Raw genomic sequence first — 19,263 nt, 5'->3', positions numbered from 1 at the left:
CCCTCAAAATTTTCGTCACTTTCCCCCGACATTTTTTTCCCCGATAAGGTAACATACATGTAAAATTTGTACTTTACATTTTTACGAAGCAGCGAACGTTTCTCTGCCGATAAGCCTTGTCAAAGATTTTTTAATTTGTTATATACAGATGCATTGGTTTATTTCTGCTCATACTGCAAAATTTATCTGTGTGTCATGGTTATCACGTTAAAAGATACTCTCTTTTGTGCTTAATTGTAGCGGGGGGTGGAATAAGCAGGGGGCACTCTGGGAGAAAATCCATAAAATGGGGGGAGTCAATATTAAGTGATTTTCGAGTGATTTTCCCAAAAAACCTTAGGAGAATGAAGGTTTTGGCACTTTTTCAGGAATATTTCATAAAATGCTATTGGGGTGATTTTCCGAAAAATTGCAAAGTGACCCCCCCCCTACAATTAAGCACAAAAGAGTACGTATACGTATCCATTCTTGAACATTTTGTGACGAGTGATTCGAGTTTTCAGTTTAAAGGTAGATAATCGTTGCTAAATACTCAAACCTGCCATAACATCTAATAGTTATTGGTAGTTCATAGCATTTTAAGCAGCAGCAGCAGGAACTTTAGTGGACAACCATTGATCAATAGGTTCTTCATATTTGCTCAACCATTCGATTGTGGATTTGATTGTTTCTTCAGATTGTTCGATAATACGTTGCCCATTTTCTGGCTTCTTTTCGGCGATGAACTCTCGCATCTTGATTGAGAAGAAAGGATAATTAAGTTACGATTTTCGTGATTTCACGACACATATTGGTATCTATTTTCTCTCCTGATATTGATGCTAAGGGTACTTAATTGTGCGGTCCACAATATATTTCGGTTAAATTTCGAGCTTTCTGAAATTTTAGTTCCCTGTAGGAGTAGGGGGTAAAAGTCGGTATCTTCAGATCTTCTTCGCCTGGTGTTTTTTCTGTTCCATATAATGATAGAAGACATTTAAAATTTTTTTTTTTAATTTTATGCATTTTTGACGAATTCCAGCCCAAAAAACTGCCCAGGGGTGGCTTTTTTACCAAAAAATCAGCTTTTTTGAGGTTTATTCTTCATATCTCTTCCAAAACTTGCTCAAATTCAAGATGTAGTGCTTTTTTATGAAAATTTAACCTATTGTGATGCATTCTGCGCAATTTTTAAGGTCAGAAGTCCAAAAGTGGCCGAACCCCCCTGGGGGTACACTGGGTTACTGGTTTGGTAAAAAAGCCCCCCCCCCCCGGGCAGTTTTTTGGGCTGGAATTCGTCAAAAATGCATAAAGTTAGAAAAAGAATTTTTTAAATGTCTTCTATCATTATATGGAACAGAAAAAACACCAGGCGAAGAAGATCTGAAGATACCCCCCAAAAAAGTTACTCTACCCCCTACCCCTACGAAGTAAAAACACATTGGGCTTTCCAGCAAAAATTTGAATTGGAAATCTACCTCCTGGACATTGTAAATTTTGACCCCGGACAAGCATTAGTTGACCCTCTAAACATTCAAAATTACCCTTAAACGGAGCAAAATTACCCCAAAACAAAGCAAGTTTGCCACTACCCCCCAGACACTATATCCTCTACCCCCATGTACGAACATTTTCTGGAAGAGCCCGTTAAAATTAGAAATAAAATTCATTGTAGCTTTTACGGTGGAACTTATGATGAAAAGGTGCAACTTTTCAAAATTTATTCGCTGCTCGGTTAAAGAAGTAGAGTTTTCTCGAACTGACCTTTTCTAGCTCATAATTTGTCGTAAACCTTGAAGTTACAGAACCAACAATTCTTCCAAAAAATGTATCTTTAAACCTAAAAAACAAGAATAAATATTTTTAATGTTACTGCTATATTTAAACATGGAAATTATCATTACACAAAAATAAGTAGGTATTTTAACGGCCTTGAAATTAACGTGGAACTATTTAACAAGATATCTTTTGAAAGGTGAAGGGCAAATTTTACTTGAACGATTTTACTTGAATTTACAAGGAATTCGTTGCATACCTTCCTGTGCAACCTAAGTTGTAGAAAGTGGATTGGGGTAAAAAATTCACTTCCCAGATTAAAATTCCACTGACTTTTCCGATCTTTTCCGATGTCTTTTCCGAGCTTTTTCCGCTTAGGATTCGAAATGTTTTTTCAGGAAAGTACACAGAGGAACGGTACCTTGTGCTGAGTGGCCAGTTATGAAACTGGTTTAACTTTCTAAAGCTCACTTCAGGGGGTATTTTTCTGATAGAGAGTGGTAGTGAAATCTCAGTCTGGGAAGTGAAACCCAAACCCAAAACCACTGTATGCCTTATATATTTGTTTGTGATAATTCCCTTTGTAACAATACTTTCAGAACATAATCAAAATCGCTAAAAATTAAATACACACAGAATTAAATCAGAAACAAAAAAAGATATTACTTACATTTTGTAAATTTTGTCCCAGTTTTGTTTCAAGAAATTCCATGCCACTGGACGCCCTATTGGATTATGATTGGCTACGTAATCGAAAACATATGAAGCATCTTGCGGTCTGATCTGCCTACCCGATATTGCATAATCTAAGTATCTAAAAAATAAAATTAATGAGGAGGTAACATAGCGTAAATTAGGCGGGGGTTTGTACTATTACAGTGTGACGGGATTGACCCTTTTTTAGTACGGTATTACGGGATTTGACGAAAAAAGAGACAGGAAAACGGTATTTCGAACCCCTACAAACCCCCCCAAAAAATTAGTTAATGATTCTTAAAAAGCGTTATACTGTAGTGTTGTTTTTCAGCTAAGTGGAATCTTAGCGAAAACTACAGTATAGAATTCTTCAGACAAAATACTATATTTATACACCCACTTCTCACAGATCCGGTGGGATTTTGTCAGCCAGTAGGGGTGAAAATAACGGACCAAAACTCGATGGGGATTGATATGTTTTTTATGACTAGGGATTTGAATTCCATTGTTTTCTAGCCAGAAAATTTAGTGGGGACGGAAAAAATTGCACAATATTTTGCAGTGAGGATTTGCTTATTTGATTATTTTCAGCAGGGACAAAAACTAGAGAGTATAATTTTCCACTTTGGACGATATTTTGGGCAATTTTTCCAGTGAGAAGGGTTCCCAGCGGGTCTATGAGAAGGGGGTATATTTATGCCACAAAGTCGCTTCACAAAATTAAAAGCAAACATAATTACCCAGCTGACACACAACGTTTTTTCGATGTTCATCTAACGTTCACAACGTCCATATAACGTTAGATGAACGTTGAAACAACGTTGTGTGCCAATTGGGTAACATCAAAATAACCATAAGAAAACCATGGAAAACCGTATTTTATCTCACATTAACATTTAAAGAGTTATTCCTCACCTTTCCAAAGCCCAAAGATGAATGTTCTAATACAAAACCGTATATCATCTCACTTGAACATTCAAAGAGTTATCCCTCACCTTTCCAAAGCCCAAAGTGGAATGTTATAATACAAAACCGTATATCATCTCACTTGAACATTCAAAGAGTTATTCCTCACCTTTCCAAAGCCCAAGGTTGAATGTTCTTATAAAATACCGTATTTCATCTCACATTAACATTTAAAGAGTTATTCCTCACCTTTCCAAAGCCCAAGGATGAATGTTCTTATAAAAACCGTATTTCATCTCACATGAACATTTAAAGAGTTATTCCTCACCTCTCCAAAGCCCAAGGCTGAATGTCTTTATGAAAAATGTGTTTCATCTCACATTAACATTTAAAGAGTTATTCCTCACCTTTCCAAAGCCCAAAGATGAATGTTCTTATAGAAAACCGTATTTTATCTCACATTAACATTTAGAGAGTTATTCCTCACCTCTCCAAAGCCCAAGGCTGAATGTCTTTATGAAAAATGTGTTTCATCTCACATTAACATTTAAAGAGTTATTCCTCACCTTTCCAAAGCCCAAGGTTGAATGTTCTTATAAAATACCGTATTTCATCTCACATTAACAGATTAAGACGCCCATGTGTATGTACCATTTGGTGTTGAAAGTACAATAATGGTCGTAATATTTGAGAAAAAAGGGAAATTCCCAAGGAAGTTTTGAAACCACAATCGATTTGTAAGTGCTCTAAGAGGGTTGGAAGGGTAGAGTTTTAACTCTGTTTTAACATGAGACTTGAGACTTAGAAACCTTAGGATATGAAGATCCAAAAGTTCAAAAAATGGTCCAATGAGGCTCATATTCTAGCCTGCCAGGTCTATAAAATCGAGCCAAATTGAAATATTCGATAAATTTGAGAGATGGCCCAAAATCAACTTTCTCGCCTGAACTCCAAATTTCGAAAAACGAGGAAATAAGCTTAATTCTCAATAGATTTCGACCATGATTGTATGTAAGGAGAACTCAATTATACTATACCAGCTATTCCTCACCTTTCCAAAGCCCAAGGCTAATACAAAACCGTATGTCATCTTACATGAACATTTAAAGAGTTATTCCTCACCTTTCCAAAGCCCAAGGTTCTTGAATAGCAGCCAATCCGTAAAGAAGTTTCGTTTTCTCTGATGCAATCTTGTTGTTCAAAAATTTCTCGAACATTTCATCCCAAGCTTCGATTCCGGAATTCTTGATACCGTAATAATAAACAAGATTACGGAAATCACCTGGAACTCTGAAAAGGAAAGGAAGAAAATTCAGAAAGTTATTTTCAATGAATCCCGGACCATTCCCCGACCGGGCAATATCCCGACCGGGAAGTTCCCCAAGTAGACGATTCCCTGACAGGACAATTCCTCGAGCAAATAATTCCCCGAACGGACAACTCCCCGACCGGACAATTCTCTGACAACTTATTCCCCGAACGGACAATCAATGAAGACCTGAAAAGGCAAAATAAAATTAAATTCAGCAATAGACGATATCGGCTTTACGAATTCTTGCCGAATGATTACCCATGATGCATTGCGCAAAAAAATTCACGGACAATATTGACTTACTGATTTTTTTTGCACAATGCATCATGGGTAATCATTCGGGGAGAATTTCGTTAAGCCGATATCGTCTATTAAAAAAGCCATTAAAAAATTCTCTGTTCACCAAGGGCCATTGTTTTTTTTTCTCGACCGCTCTTTCATTCAAATTTATCTTTTTTTTCTTCTTCAGTAAAGTTAACATATGAAGAGGGGTCACCAAAATCAAAAAGTCTCTATAAAGGGCACCAAATTCTACTTGGTCACCCAGGAAAGTTTTTTCTACCACGCCACTTACTGTAACATCCTTGGAATTATAAGGAAATCTTCTTAAACACTATATACCTTGTCGGGGAAAAAATGTCGGGGGAAAGTGACGAAAATTTTGAGGGGGTGACGAAATTTTTCACCGACGAAATATTTCCCCGACATTTTATCACCCGACCAAAACTTGTACCCGATTTTTTTATCCACGACCAAAACATTTACCCGAAATTTTATACCGCAACCAAAATTCAAATCTAATTTTTTTACACCTTTATTTACCGAAATTAGTGATTTAAACGTCGAATTACAAGATCTGTTTTCGAGCTAGTGAAGGAAACCATTTCTTTTGGACAGTTTAGTCGGGTGAAAGTGACGAAAATGCCTCTAGGTGACGAAATTTTTCCCCGACGAATAAAAACCCCGACTAAATATCTGAATGCGACATTTTTCCCCGATAACGTATCTTCCAAATAAATGTACTATTGAGACCGTTTTGTGAGTACCACTGTTATTTGTAGGATTCCTTAGTAGGCTTAGAGAAGTATAGGGTAATTTTGCAATTGGCCAGGTCCGAAAGTGAGATAAAATTCGCTAGGCATTTGATAAAAAAATCTGATTTGCTCAAAAGTGGGGAGGCTGAAGTCTCCCCAGACTCCTCGCTTCTGCACTTGGGCTTAGTGGCGCTTACTTGTTTTATGTGTTGAATTTTATAGTTTCTTTCATTTTTTTAGATAGCCTTTAAGACAGGTTTACACGTGTTGAGTAGATTTCAAAAAATCGTTAAAAGACATACGGTGTATCTTTTTCCATCCAATCTTTGAAAAGTTTTGTAGAGTTGCCAAGACAACCAATATGGCCATTGTTACAAGCCAGATTGACGATCTCAACTTGGAGATACCTAGAAAATCATTTATTTGCAGAAAATAGAATAACCAGAGAAATAAAGTCAGAACGAACGACCATAAAAAAACGAATGAACGAACAAACGAAAACAGAAAACAATAGCTTACCTTTCTAAGAAGTCATTATTATCTTCAAATCCGTATTTTTCATAAAGTGTTGATACTTTCCCCAAAATGTATTTCTGAAAGAAAAAAATAATACCATATGTTCGACCCAAAGACAAACCATTTTGCTTTTCATGGTTTTCTCACCCTTAGAGAGAGTTATAGTGAAAGTTACAGTAATTTCAGGGACACTTATAAAAAGTTAATTCTCCTCAAATGGATTAATTTTCGCAAGGATTAAATTTTGCAAAGTTTCCAATATTTTCCGAAAATTCGCGAAATTTAATGCTCGCGAAAATTTCAAAAACCCTAGATTTTAACTAAAAACTTTAGGAAAATGAAAAAAAAATTAGTTAAAAAAGAGGCGATTCGCGAAAATAGATCCCGCGAAAATTAAGTAATTTTGATGAAAATTTTCTCGCCAAAATATCTGCTCGTGAAAATCTATTAAGGTATGATTAATTTCATATTCTAATGGGAATTATTTTAGCGAAAACTCATCCTGAAGTGTATTACATTTCACGTTTATTAATTTTCGCGAGTTTTGGGCATTTTCGCGAAATATAGTCTATTCGGGAAACTCAAAATCCGAATTTTGACCAAGACTCCTAGGAAATAGATCTTATCGGAGTTTTTGATTTTTTTTTAAAGCGATGCATTGTGGGATTGTTTCGGGGATACTACAATAGAAATCTCTTAGAAATTCCTCGAGGGAATCCTATTGTAATACCCCCGAAACAATCCCACAATACATAGCTGTTTTAGAAAAATCAACTCCGATAAGGTCTATTGAAAGAAATTCGGTGTAAAAATGGTTCATTCGCGAACTTTAATCCACGGCACGCAAAAATTCTAGATTCCTAATTCGCGAAAAAGTGACACGTGACATATTGACGAATACCAATTTTAACGAGTCCCAGCTGGCACACAACGTTGTTTCAACGTTCACCTAACGTTCACAACGTTCATATAACGTTAGGATGAACGTTGAAACAACGTTGTGTGTCAGCTGGGTAACGAGTAAGTATGTAACATTAAACTCACCGTGATTTTCTTTTGAGCAGGTCTTGTAGAGGTCAACGTACCAGGGATGAAATTGATACCATCACTAGCCGCTTTCCACGGTAAATAGTCTGTGTCCGCATCAATGTAATCAAACACATCAAGAGCAGTTGTGTATTCTTTCAAACGACCGGCGCTGAAATAAGATGAATTTTAAAATAGAATGGAATTAAAATTTGTCATACACGTCTTTTATAAGCATAGGGTAAATTTTCGTAAATTATTTTTTGAGCCTCAAATATGCTTAAGTTATGCTTATGCAATGACGTAAACATTGCTTTATTGATTTATAGTATATGACAGGTCACACAAGCTAAAATTTCTTCATTAAGAAAAAAGGGTACAATAAATTTAATTTTATGAATTTTGTAAACTGAGGCTCAGCCCATAGATTTATAAGGCCCGAGGGGCTAGATGTCGTGCTTTAAACCATCGCAGGCAGAAAAAAGTGAATATCAGAAAAAATATTGTTGCTATTGCTTTCGAAAACCCCTCAAGCGCCGAAATTGCAAGGATTTGCCTTACTGTGAAAGTTTAAAAAAAGTTTGGGCTGTTGGGCTGTTGACCTCTCTCTACCTACCCGTAGGTCTCTTGAAAAATAAGAAATGATCAATGAAATACAATGACAGTTAGTGGAAGTACCTCGATTTTAAGCATGTTCAAAGTTCACGTGATTTCAGTATCAGATTGGAATCAAATATTCTCGTTGAAGTAAAACGCCTGTATCACAGACCCGCTGGTACCCCAGCCCCACTGAAAAATGTCGCAAAATTATCGAATACTTGCCACTATATTTCCCACTGTGAAAATGACTTTGATTTCATCCCCACTCGAAATTCAATGTTTAAAAATTGCACTCCAAAACCATCCCACTGGATTTTCTAACCTTGGAACAATAGAGTTTCTATCCCCATTGGGATTTCAATAGGAATTTTTATCCCCACTGAGGAAAAAAGTTCGACCGGGGCTGTGAGACACGGGTGTAGTAAAACTTACTTTGCAAGAGCAAACACATCGCTGATCAACCCAGCTCGATCCTTTACATCAAGTACCTAAAAAAGCGAATAGAAAATCACTATTCAGTGAGTGTCGTAAGAAGATTCCCAACATCGAAATGCGGACAGATTTTCTCAAATAAAACACAAACCTTAAAACGATGAACAGAATATCAACAGAAAAATAGTAGGCTTCCGAAATTTTCGGTATATGACAAGAAAATAACCGGTGTTCCGATTATTCCGTTTTTTGCAAATTGAGAATCTAAAATTTTCGCGTGGATTAAGTTCTTGAACAAGCCTCTTTTTTTCCTAATAATTTTTCTCATTCCAAGAGATTTTCGGATTTTAAATCCTTGGCGAGGAATAAATTTCACGAAAATCAATCCACGCGAAATTTAATCCCCTTAAGGCACTAGATACCTGCACTGGCGGATTTAGATAGAGAAAGTACGTCGAAAACATGCGAAGGAGTGCAACGCTCGTTAAAATACAATAAAATTACAATTACAAATCTTTCCATCTGATAAGTTCAACATGGTCTAAAACCGCCTAGATACCTTATGATTATATTTGAGAACTTTGATCATATTGGCCCATCCAGCATCATCATAATTGACTCGATAAAATCCGTATTGTCTGGTGTTTCCTTTTATCAAATAATCTGTTGATCCTGTGTCCACAGTGACTGGAAAAATGAGTGAAATAATTGATAAGATATCAATTCTAACTGAAAACTAATGAACGTCACGTTTAGAGATTTGATCAAATAATCTGTTGATCCTGTGTCCACAGTGGCTTGAAATATAATGAAAATAAAGAAAATGAATAAAAACGGAGAATTTAAATACTTTGATTGCCGCTTATCAAGTGAAATAAATTTCGCAGGGATTTTCTTTTTCTCGAGAATCATGTCCTAATTAGATGGTACGGATTATCAATTTTATCTAATACTGCTGATTCAGCTGTGATCTACACAGCAAAGTTGGGGCCATAGATTTGTAAAGCCCAAAGGGCTAGATATCGTGCTTTTGCTAAAGAGTGTGCCGAGGTTAGGTAGGAAATCCTACCTAAGTCACGTGACATTACAATAGAATTTCAGCGTTTGACCAATCAGAAGCTTCGCGGGTTTTAGAAAACAATAGCAACAATATTTTTTTCGATATTCGCTTTTTTTGCCTGCGATGGCTTAAAGTCCGACATCTAGCCCTTCGAGATTTTAAATCTATGGTTGGGGCACCATTTTGCTTCACCTGTTATGGCTTAGGAAAGATAGGGTAGCCCTATTTAATGTATTATAATATGAGATCTGTTATAACTTACTATTTCTGTACTTCATCCAGGCTAGTGTAGTGGCGTTAATAACTTCGACACTTTTTGCGGTGTCATTAAGTTTTAACGTGTTGTATTTGAAAGGAATATACCATTTGTATCTGAAATTTGAAGAAAACACCCCCTCTAGTTGGAGAAAAAGATGAGTTTAAATGACCATTAGTGACTTCATTAAAAATGGGCTAACTCAGAAAACATAAAAATATTAGCAGTCCACATTCCAACTAAAAAAAAGGTCTGGTGGACTTGCTGTACACGTTATTTTTATAAGAACAAACTATAAAAGAACATAAGGCTTCGATGGCTAAAATGTTAAGAACAAGTTAGAAACATCTGAAGGCTTTGTGGACTTCCAATTTCTTGGGAAAATTGGCAAAAACACTCAAAAAATGGTGAAATTAAGAACATGTTAAGAACATTTTTAGGCTTGAAACTCAAAAAGTTAAGAAAATCCGAAGGCTTCAAAAATTTTGGATGTTTTTATAAAAATAACGTGTATTACTTTTTGATGTAGCATTAATACATCCTGAGAAAATGCCCAAAGAGCAAAGTATCCACATACTGAAATATTTCTATAACTCGAACAAATTTGCTACTTGAGAGTATCCGAGGTGTATAACTCTACATGTAAACTGTATATTAAAAACATCTCACCCATATGAAGAGTTAAATTTCTCTTTGCTGTAATCAGGATTTTGATCTCTCAAAAATCGAACTTGATCCACTTTGAACTGTCCATTGTTTAATGATTTGATTCTCAATTCTGGGAAGTTCATTTGGAAAATCCACGAATTCATGACGTCAGTTACATTGTAATTATCTCCGGCGAGTTTAGATGCCTGGAAAGAAAATAAGAGTAGCAAAGAAAAAAGGTCGATCTCAGTTCTAAGCGAAAGGCTATTGCTATTCAACCTGGCACCTGGCACCATGGAATTATTATAGACACTGGAAAAACAATGAGCTGAATTTTGCCAATTTCTCATGTACAAGAATTGTCCGCAGTAACGACTATTGTTCACCCTCCTTCCACTATTAAATAATTTTTCGTAACATTTTAATTGCATTTCTCATCAAAATACACTTATCCAATTCCCAAATGAGACTTTAAGTTCTCCTCCGAGATTCAAACTCATCTAGTTAATTACTAAAATTATACCTCGTTATAAAGCATTTTGTTTGATTTTACTCGCCTGATGATGTTTTTCTCACACCAGATTTCATAAATTTATTCGCTTGGTATTCTAGCATTTATTTTTAAACTTTTAGCCAGCAAAAGTACGATCAGAAAAAGTTAGAAAACTTTTTAGAAATAGAGAGTTAAATAAAAGAGTATTAATCATTTTTCAAAATCAGAGTCCTTCGAGCCGCCATGACAGTTGTCCTTTGCGGACAAAGCCTGTGCATCGATTGTTTTCCGAAACAATAGAAAGACAATAAATACTCCGCTCTCCACCGTTTCATTCGATGTTTATCCAGAGTCTCTATAATAAATCCATGCTGACACATATGCCTAATAAACGCCTCCCCTCGCTTGTTAATTGTTCGATATTTACCAACCCCCGGAGCTTACTAGGAAACCCTGACCTTATTATTATTATGACCCACTCTTGTTAGCTTATCAGCTTATCATATTTATTATCTGTCAAAAGAAGAGTCCCTTATTTTTCCCTAAATAGCCAGGCTTTAGTCTTTAATTGGGGTATTTAGGGGTAACATTTCAACCCCCCGGTAATAAGGTCAGGTTTATTCCAACTGCCTATTTATTTTGTTGTTCTAGGGTTCATACGTAAGACGCTAGATAGACGGTTAGGAACGTTAGATAGACGTTATTTGGACGTTTAGTGCTGGAGTTTTGATACTCAAAAGATTAAACAAAGCATAAATTTTTTTTGAAGCCACATTTCCTTTGGTATTTCTATTTAGACACTCACTCTCTGAATACGATTCTCAATACCGGGTTAGTAACACCGTCTACGTGATAAGCGGATCAACAATCCTAAAGTTATCAAAACAAAGAACAGAAAAAAATATTAACAGTACTTTAATGGGATAAATTTTCGCGGGGATTAAATTTCGCGGTTGAGCTCATCCGCGAAATTTTAAGATTTCGCGGGGATTAATTTTCGCGGATGAGGGATTTCCTGATTTTTCGCGGGGATTTAATTTCGCGGATTGGGGTACAAATTAAAATTTTTGAAAAGGGTCAAAACATTGAAATAAAATTTTTCCAGGAAAATTAAGAATTTTTTTTTCAAGTAATAAGAGGGTGTTTTGGAATAGGGCGAGGAGATATGTGTTACAACTATCAAAAGTTGAATTTGAACTTCCATGGTGCGGAGCTAAATTTTCACAGCCTATTTGGTAAAAAAGCGGAAGAGAAATTCGGGATAAGAAAATTAAATTGAAAATGAATTAGTTTTAGTTTCTCATGTCAAAATAAAAAACGATAAAAATAGAAATTTCGCGGATTGCAAAAAAATTCAAATTTTTCGCGGAAACTAATTTTCGCGGATGGGCCTTTTTCAAATTTCCAATGGGACTTATTTTCGCGGAAGACACCCAAATCCGCGAAATCCGCGAAAATTAATCCCCGCGAAAATTTATCCCATTAAAGTAAATACGACCTTTTTTTTTTAATCGTACCTCGGATAAAGCTTCCCACAAGTCACTTGATTTTGCATTTTTGTACGAAAATCTCCGAAGGTATATCTGAAATAACAAGAAAATTTCTTCCATGTAGCAACAAACCTTTAAGGCTTGTGGGCACGAGAAGTTTTATTCGCGTTGGTGCATTGCAACATGCTCCATCCCACAAACACAAGAAAAAAAGTGCGTGTCTCGTGGTTTCTTTTTTTGTTTCATGGGACAAAAAGTGAGGGAAATACCCAAAAGAATTTATTCGAATCAATTTTGCTCCATTGTCCCAGGGACAAAAGTGAGACAGAGAGAAGCACAAATGTTATCAAAAGAAAAATCGGGTGGACCCACGAGAAAGCGTTTCAGGTTCGTGGGATGGAGCATTTTCATTGCACCAACGCGAAAAAAAACTTCTCGTGTCGCCAAGCCTTTATGAGTACTTTCAGTATTATAACTATGCATCACTTTCCCAAAAACAATAATGTGATTATATATTTGCACTTTTGAGGACAGCAGAGTGCTGACGTGATTTGAAATAACCATAGATCTGACGGATCTGACCCGAAAAACAGAGGACGGTCGTCGTCCTCACTCAATATGGATCTAGACAAGTTAGAAGCTGTCTCCACCGCAGAGAAACATTACATTACATTAGTGTGGTTGTGGCAGCAGTTAATTCTTCGGGGGCGCCGAAAGACAAGAGTATTTAACAGACATCTGAGATTTCGCTGCACCTTTCTTTTACAATAAAAATTATGAATTACAGCCCAAAAGAAGTAAAAATATTAGAAATTTTAGAGCTCTTTTTACTCCCGAAACTGTTGCAAAGTTTATTGCTTAATAGAGGGGCGCAAAAAACAAATTTTGGGAAATTGACTCCCCAATAGACCTTTTCATAAATTACGTTACGAACATCATTTGCCTCGTTTTGAAATTATTGCCAAGGGGGTCAACTCTCATCGGATTTTATTAAAACTACTTTCTATTCATTAAAAATAATTTAATGTCTCAAGAGACATAATTGCCATGGTAATTGTTTGAATACGAGGGAAGTGATGTTCGTGACGTAATTTATCAAAAGGTCTATTTGCCCAAATTCTGGTCGACGCTACTGATCGATATATTCTTTTAAGAGGGAAAAGGACTTGATTAATATTTTCCTTTTCTAAATTCCTTGACAAAAATCTTACGTTCAACCCTTTCTTGAAGACTTCTTCGCCGAGAAAATTGTCCAACATTCGCAAAATTGATCCTCCCTATAAAAAGAAAACAGCTAGAATTAAATTATCCAGCCAGAATTATCGTCAGTAAATTAAAGTTGACAGAAAATTGGCTGTCTATAGATTCAATACCTCGCCCTCTTCTGACTTCTGAGGTCATTCAACCATAGTGATTATAAAAAACCCCGGTCTGGCAATCTATTGTTTTAACTTTTTGTTCAATTTTCTTTTGTCACAAACAAAAGACAAGTTGCGATTTGCATACTTTTTTATCACGTTACCAAAATCTCCTTTTGGGATTGGTCTATTTTCTAATCACATGATCAAAAGTTAGCGAAATAAATCGATTTTGGTACGTAAGCTCTATCTTTTAACAAAAAAAAGAGACAAAGCCTTTCAGACCAGTGTTTTTATAATGACTCTGATTCAACAGCAATTACATCTTTCAATCTTTTTCAAGCAAAGATTTTAGATGCCAACTTTCGGCCCACGGCCCATAATAAGCAGGGCAGAAGTCAGCCGTCTAAACTAGGACATACCTTTGCATATGATATGGCATCAAAGATTTGGTCAATATCTTCAGGTCTTTCAACTTCAATGTAGATTGGATGTGATGATATAAGAGAATCAAGGTCCATGGCGTTTGCTACATCTCGAGTTAGTTGGAAGTCGAGCTAAAATATATCAAAAGAAGAATCATTGTATTGTACAGTTGAGTCTCCATAACTCGAACTTGCACGGGGGACACAAATTTGTTCGAGTTAAGGAAATTCGAATTATGAAGTAAGGAAAACTTATTCGAGCTATTAAGGAGACATTCGAGAGTTAATAAGATTATACTGTGCAAGTGGCTTTAAATTCAAATTTGAAAAGCAAAAGCTGTTGGCCAGCTAGAGAGAGGCAGGCATTTTATTCAATTTGTATTTCACCTTATTCCAAGACAATTTGAAAATAAATGGTGCAGCGATTGGACTTTCATCGAATACAGTAGTGTATAGGAAAGTAAAGCGTCGTTTATGACATTTTCATTTTGACGTTGATTTTCGATACAGCTGACGCTCTCTAATTCGACGCTCTACTATTCGATAGGCTCCCCTATTCGATTGAATCTAAAGTCACTGTCAACAAGAAACTCTCATAAACAACGCTCCTATATTTGATAAGCTCCCTTATTCGATGAAAATCTAATTCCCCTTGAAAATCGAATTAGAGAGCGTCAACTGTATTATCAAATTATAAGAATAGTAGAATAGTAGAACGTCGAATAAGAGAGCGTCAACCGTATAATCTTACTGCTTTCCAATCCGGATGAACTTTATCCATTCCGATGAATTGTATGTAAGAAGCGAAACCCTCGTTCAACCATAAATCACTCCACCAATCCATGGTCACAATATTACCAAACCACTGTAGGAAGAAGGGCGAAATATAGTTAAATTTTCTATACATCATTATTATCCGACGCGCGTAAATAGCGACATTTGATTGGCTTCTTTGTTGTCCAATATTTTCGAATGTATAGCTTCCATGGGGGCTACATATTTCAAAAATTGACGTCACACAACGAGTTCAATGACAATTGAGCATCTTCTTTTTGATGTTACGACACAAAACAAAAATAAGACTTTTGAATAAAAAACTACCGAGAAACCAGATTTACAAGCTTATAAATTGGAATTATGTTTGAAAACGAGAAATATTTTAGCGATGAACGGATAATAAACCATTTATTTGGACGCAGTCTCATCCAGTATGAAAAATATTGGGCTATGTTAGATAAATGGTAAAATTGTTGAGATTTCCTCTTCTGTAGTATTGTACCGTAGGTGCACAAAAAATAATTTCATAGGTTTAAAAATATATTGTGAGTTCATAGAACCTTTTTTGATTCTTTTTAAATATTTCCTATCTATATAGGAAATATTTGTTAAAACGGTAATTTTTCTCCTTCTCCTCCTTCTTCTTCTTCTTCTTCAAGTCTAACGCTCGGTTTTGGTCAATTTCGTGAGTTTGTACATGAGTCTCTTTTTAAATCAAGCTCCGGCGGTAAAAACAGTAGGATGTTCTTTTTTCGAGGCGGAAGACGTCATTTCTTCGAGAAACGTCTGTTGTAAATATCCGTACGGCGCTCTATTCTCCTTTTCGATCGGGCAACGTCGCGTATTGTTGATCGGACCCTACTGCTTTGTTTCTGACTGTCAAAACAAAGATGGCAGAAAATAGACAACAACTTTTGCTCTTTCGCTACTTTTCTTTGCTTTGGTTTATATGCTTTGATGAGTTGAATTGGATCATGATTTTTGTACGATTGTCACAATGAGCTGGAATGAGAGATGATATAACAATCTCTTGCTCTTGGTCTTGGAAAAACAGGACATTTTATCAACTTTCACAACAAACTAACTTCAATTTGTTTGTATATTTACATAAATCGTACGAAGGCAAGTGACTGTGAATAAATCTGACTATGTTATACCTGAAAAATTACATACTTGCAATATGAAAAAAGTTTGCACCCAACGAATGCAATGCGGACAATGCAACAATGGGAATGGTTGATGAACTGATTTTAGCTAAAAATTTAAACATGGAGCAAAATTGACTGGTTAATGATTGAATTTCCCTTTTGGTTTTTTATCTACAACAATGAATTAACTGCTGGGGTTAGTGACAGTTATAGTGAAAACTTGTTGCGGTTATAAATTTCAAATTTTAAAGCTGATAACCGGATCCCGGAACACCACGGCCCCAATATGAAGAATGTTATGTTATACTTCTTTAAAAGGTTTATTGCATTGAATATGGATGTAAATAATTTGAAATCACCTCACATGTACAATTAAAATTTTTCTTGAACTTGGAGATTTTCTTCCCAGCGTGCATTTTAAAACGTGGAAAACTTTAGTTGTGAATTTAGAGATCTTTTGCAACGTGTGTTTTAAACGTGGAAACTTTTGTCGTGAATTTGGAGATTTTCTTACCGTCAACTGCTCCAACTTGGACTATCTGACAAAACATGGGACGGCAATTTGGCCACCATTTCACTGAACCTCCAAAGTCATTTGATTTGAGTTAATGAACGGCGTATTAAAAAATGGCAAAACGATGGAGCGTTTGACGTCACTCGCGCAGCAAGTTACACACGGGCGTTAGGCAGCGGGCGTTCTCTAATTCTCTAATCGGCGCTATCAGTGAAAGTTATCGTGACATGTTATGAAAGGAAGTATGATTGATAAACTTGGTGGAGTTATCAAAACAAATTTGTTGTCAAAGAGATTTAACAAGTTAGTGAAAATACAGACCAGATATCAAACAGTCCCATGTTTCGACCAATCGTCCCAAGTTAAAGCAGTTGACGGTATATACATCAGTATACATTTAAAACGTGGAAACTTTTGTGATAAATTTTGAGATTTTCTTACACATGCATTCAAATCGTGGAAAACTTTTATCGTGAACTTGACATTTTCTTCCACATGCATTTAAAAAATGAAGAAAACTCAAGTGATTTCCTGGCATGACAATTTATTTTATTTTCTGACATTTTTTTGGAAATTTTGATTGTTTCCTAATATGTATGTGACATTTTTTGCTCTTGCAGCATGCTTTTGGAAATCATAAAATGGCTTCTGTTAGGGGAACTTTTTCCTATCGACATTCTTTCAGATTATGAAATGTTTCCCAGTATTATAGAAATGAGATTTTTTTTTTTTTGCATTCTGTCGGAAAATATAAAATTGTTTCCCTGTTTTGAAAGATTTTTACTTTTTAGCATGTATATTATTTCAAAAAACTCCAAAAGTTACTTTAAATTTTTACATTTTTTACAATATTTTATATATGAAAGTATAATGCAAAAAATTTCATCTCATTTTGAAAATACCGGTATATAAAATTTTCTTTGGTTTTCTTACTGTGAAAAATTCTCCTTTTTGTCGTTCTTTCATTTTAAATATTTGCCCTTTTTGGCTATGTAATATTTCTGGAAATCAGCGCTTAAAATAATAATTATATAATCATATCTTTTGATGTGTTCAACAACACTCTACTTGGCGTTGCGACGCCGGGTGACCGCTAGTATAATACTAAAATCCATTTAAAGTCCACCTAACGAAAATTAAAGTTCCAGCCAATTTGATTACTGCATTGTTGTTCTCAGTCGGGTTCAGCTTGGATATATTCCGCGATCCGTAGCTTTGAACCTACAGTCATCTTATGAATAATCCTGTAAATACTGGCAATAGCATAAATGGAATTTTGAAATTTTAGGGACTTGTATTGCTTGATGTTATCTGAGATTTAAAGCACTTTGAAATCTTTTGAGGACATCCATTATTATTTTTTAACATTTGTAAAGGAAATATTTATCCGCATCTTTGCGGCTCTTGTTCCACTTAAATTGGTATTCATTTTTGCTATCATGTGGAAACCATATCAGAGTAATTAGACTACTCGAGTACCTAATAAACGTACAGTAGCGAATAAACGTACAGGGTCGAAAATGGAGGCATGCAAACCTAATTGAAGGATCTTTTCAATGAGGTTAGGGGGTAAATATTGGGTAATTTGCTTTCTTTTGACGAGTAGAACAAACCTCAAAAGTCAAAGATGGATATTTATCATTAGAAACAAAAGTAGGCACTTGAAATTGAGGAAAATTTTTGTTAAAATTAATAAACGTACATGTACGTTTATTAGATACCCGAAAAATCATTACCGGGATGTCACTTGGCTCTCTTGGAAGTACATCAGCAATTTTTTGTACATTGTGAGGCAGATTCAAAACATGACCTTTGTAAGCTCTTTGACCTCCTCTTGGTCGGGTGTACACTTGCATTACAGGAAAAGCTCTAGCAATAAGCATTTCTTCAATTTGTGTGAGACCTTTAAGTGCTTCTGGCACTGCACTTGGTTTCATATTATTCTCAGTACTGAATTTTTTGGGAGTTCCTTTATCTCTTTTGCAACGCGTACAAATGTAATCACTAATTGACTTTACTTTAAAGGTACTTTTTATAGGCCAAGATTCAGAACATGTTTGACATTGAGTCATGGTGAACTTCATTGATTTCTGAAAATCTTTCATGTTTTTACTCATATTGATGTCGTCAATGTCTGTTTCTACAGTTTTTGATTTTTCAGCTTGTTTTTTAGAATAATATCTTTCTTTTCGCTGTTCTGGATCATATCTTTCTTTTCGCTGTTCTGGATCGTATCTTTCTTTCGCTGTTTCTGGATTGTATCTTTCTTTCGCTGTTCTGAATCAACCTTTTTTCGCTGTTCTGGATCGTACCTTTCTTTTCGCTTTTAGGATCATAAATTTTCTTTTTTTTTTTTTTTAGAGTCATAATTTGTTTTTCGTTTAACAGGATCGTAATTTTTTATGTTCTTTTTTCGTTTTGATTTTTTTACCCTTTGTCAATTTTTTGAACATATCATCAAGTTTGCTTTTTTTATTGCTTTGATCGCAAAGACCTGCATAACTGGTTATATTTCGTTTTCGGCTAGGATATTCTTTTTTGGTCTCAATATTCTCACTGACTTTCGTTGAAGCGTCAGCTTTTTTGTCATTAGTTTTAGCTATGATTGAAGAATATCAGTATCAATTGCAAAATCAATTTCTTCTGAATTAAGTTTTTTGTAAAAAGCAAAGAACCATCCTCCTGTATTTTCTGCGAACAATTCATTATATTTGATATAATATTTTGTCAGGATTTAAATCATCAATGTAAAACCCATTGTTTTCAATAAAATTGCACACGCAAAATGGAAACCGCAACTCCTTACACATGTAATTG

At 35.4% G+C, this 19,263-nt stretch overlaps 1 protein-coding gene across 1 annotated transcript; it reads right to left on the bottom strand.

The window, feature by feature from the left end:
- Positions 1-393: 393 nt before the first annotated feature.
- Positions 394-14,869, bottom strand: LOC136813200 (glutamyl aminopeptidase-like). Its single transcript, XM_067069722.1, has 15 exons — positions 14,759-14,869; positions 14,005-14,139; positions 13,436-13,501; positions 12,252-12,317; positions 10,263-10,447; positions 9,600-9,709; positions 8,837-8,964; positions 8,278-8,333; positions 7,264-7,417; positions 6,223-6,296; positions 6,006-6,110; positions 4,480-4,647; positions 2,426-2,569; positions 1,744-1,819; positions 394-734 (listed from the first exon to the last, which is right to left on the bottom strand). Exons 1-15 carry the CDS (start codon positions 14,849-14,851, stop codon positions 579-581), a joined length of 1,716 nt encoding a protein of 571 aa, XP_066925823.1. The 5' UTR covers positions 14,852-14,869; the 3' UTR covers positions 394-578.
- Between the last annotated feature and the right edge of the window lie 4,394 nt (positions 14,870-19,263).

This window comes from Clytia hemisphaerica, unplaced genomic scaffold (assembly GCF_902728285.1).
Source record: "Clytia hemisphaerica strain Z4C2 unplaced genomic scaffold, Clytia hemisphaerica genome assembly, whole genome shotgun sequence".
In the NCBI taxonomy this organism is placed as follows: domain Eukaryota; kingdom Metazoa; phylum Cnidaria; class Hydrozoa; order Leptothecata; family Clytiidae; genus Clytia; species Clytia hemisphaerica.
This window is presented reverse-complemented; position numbering and strand designations above follow the sequence as displayed.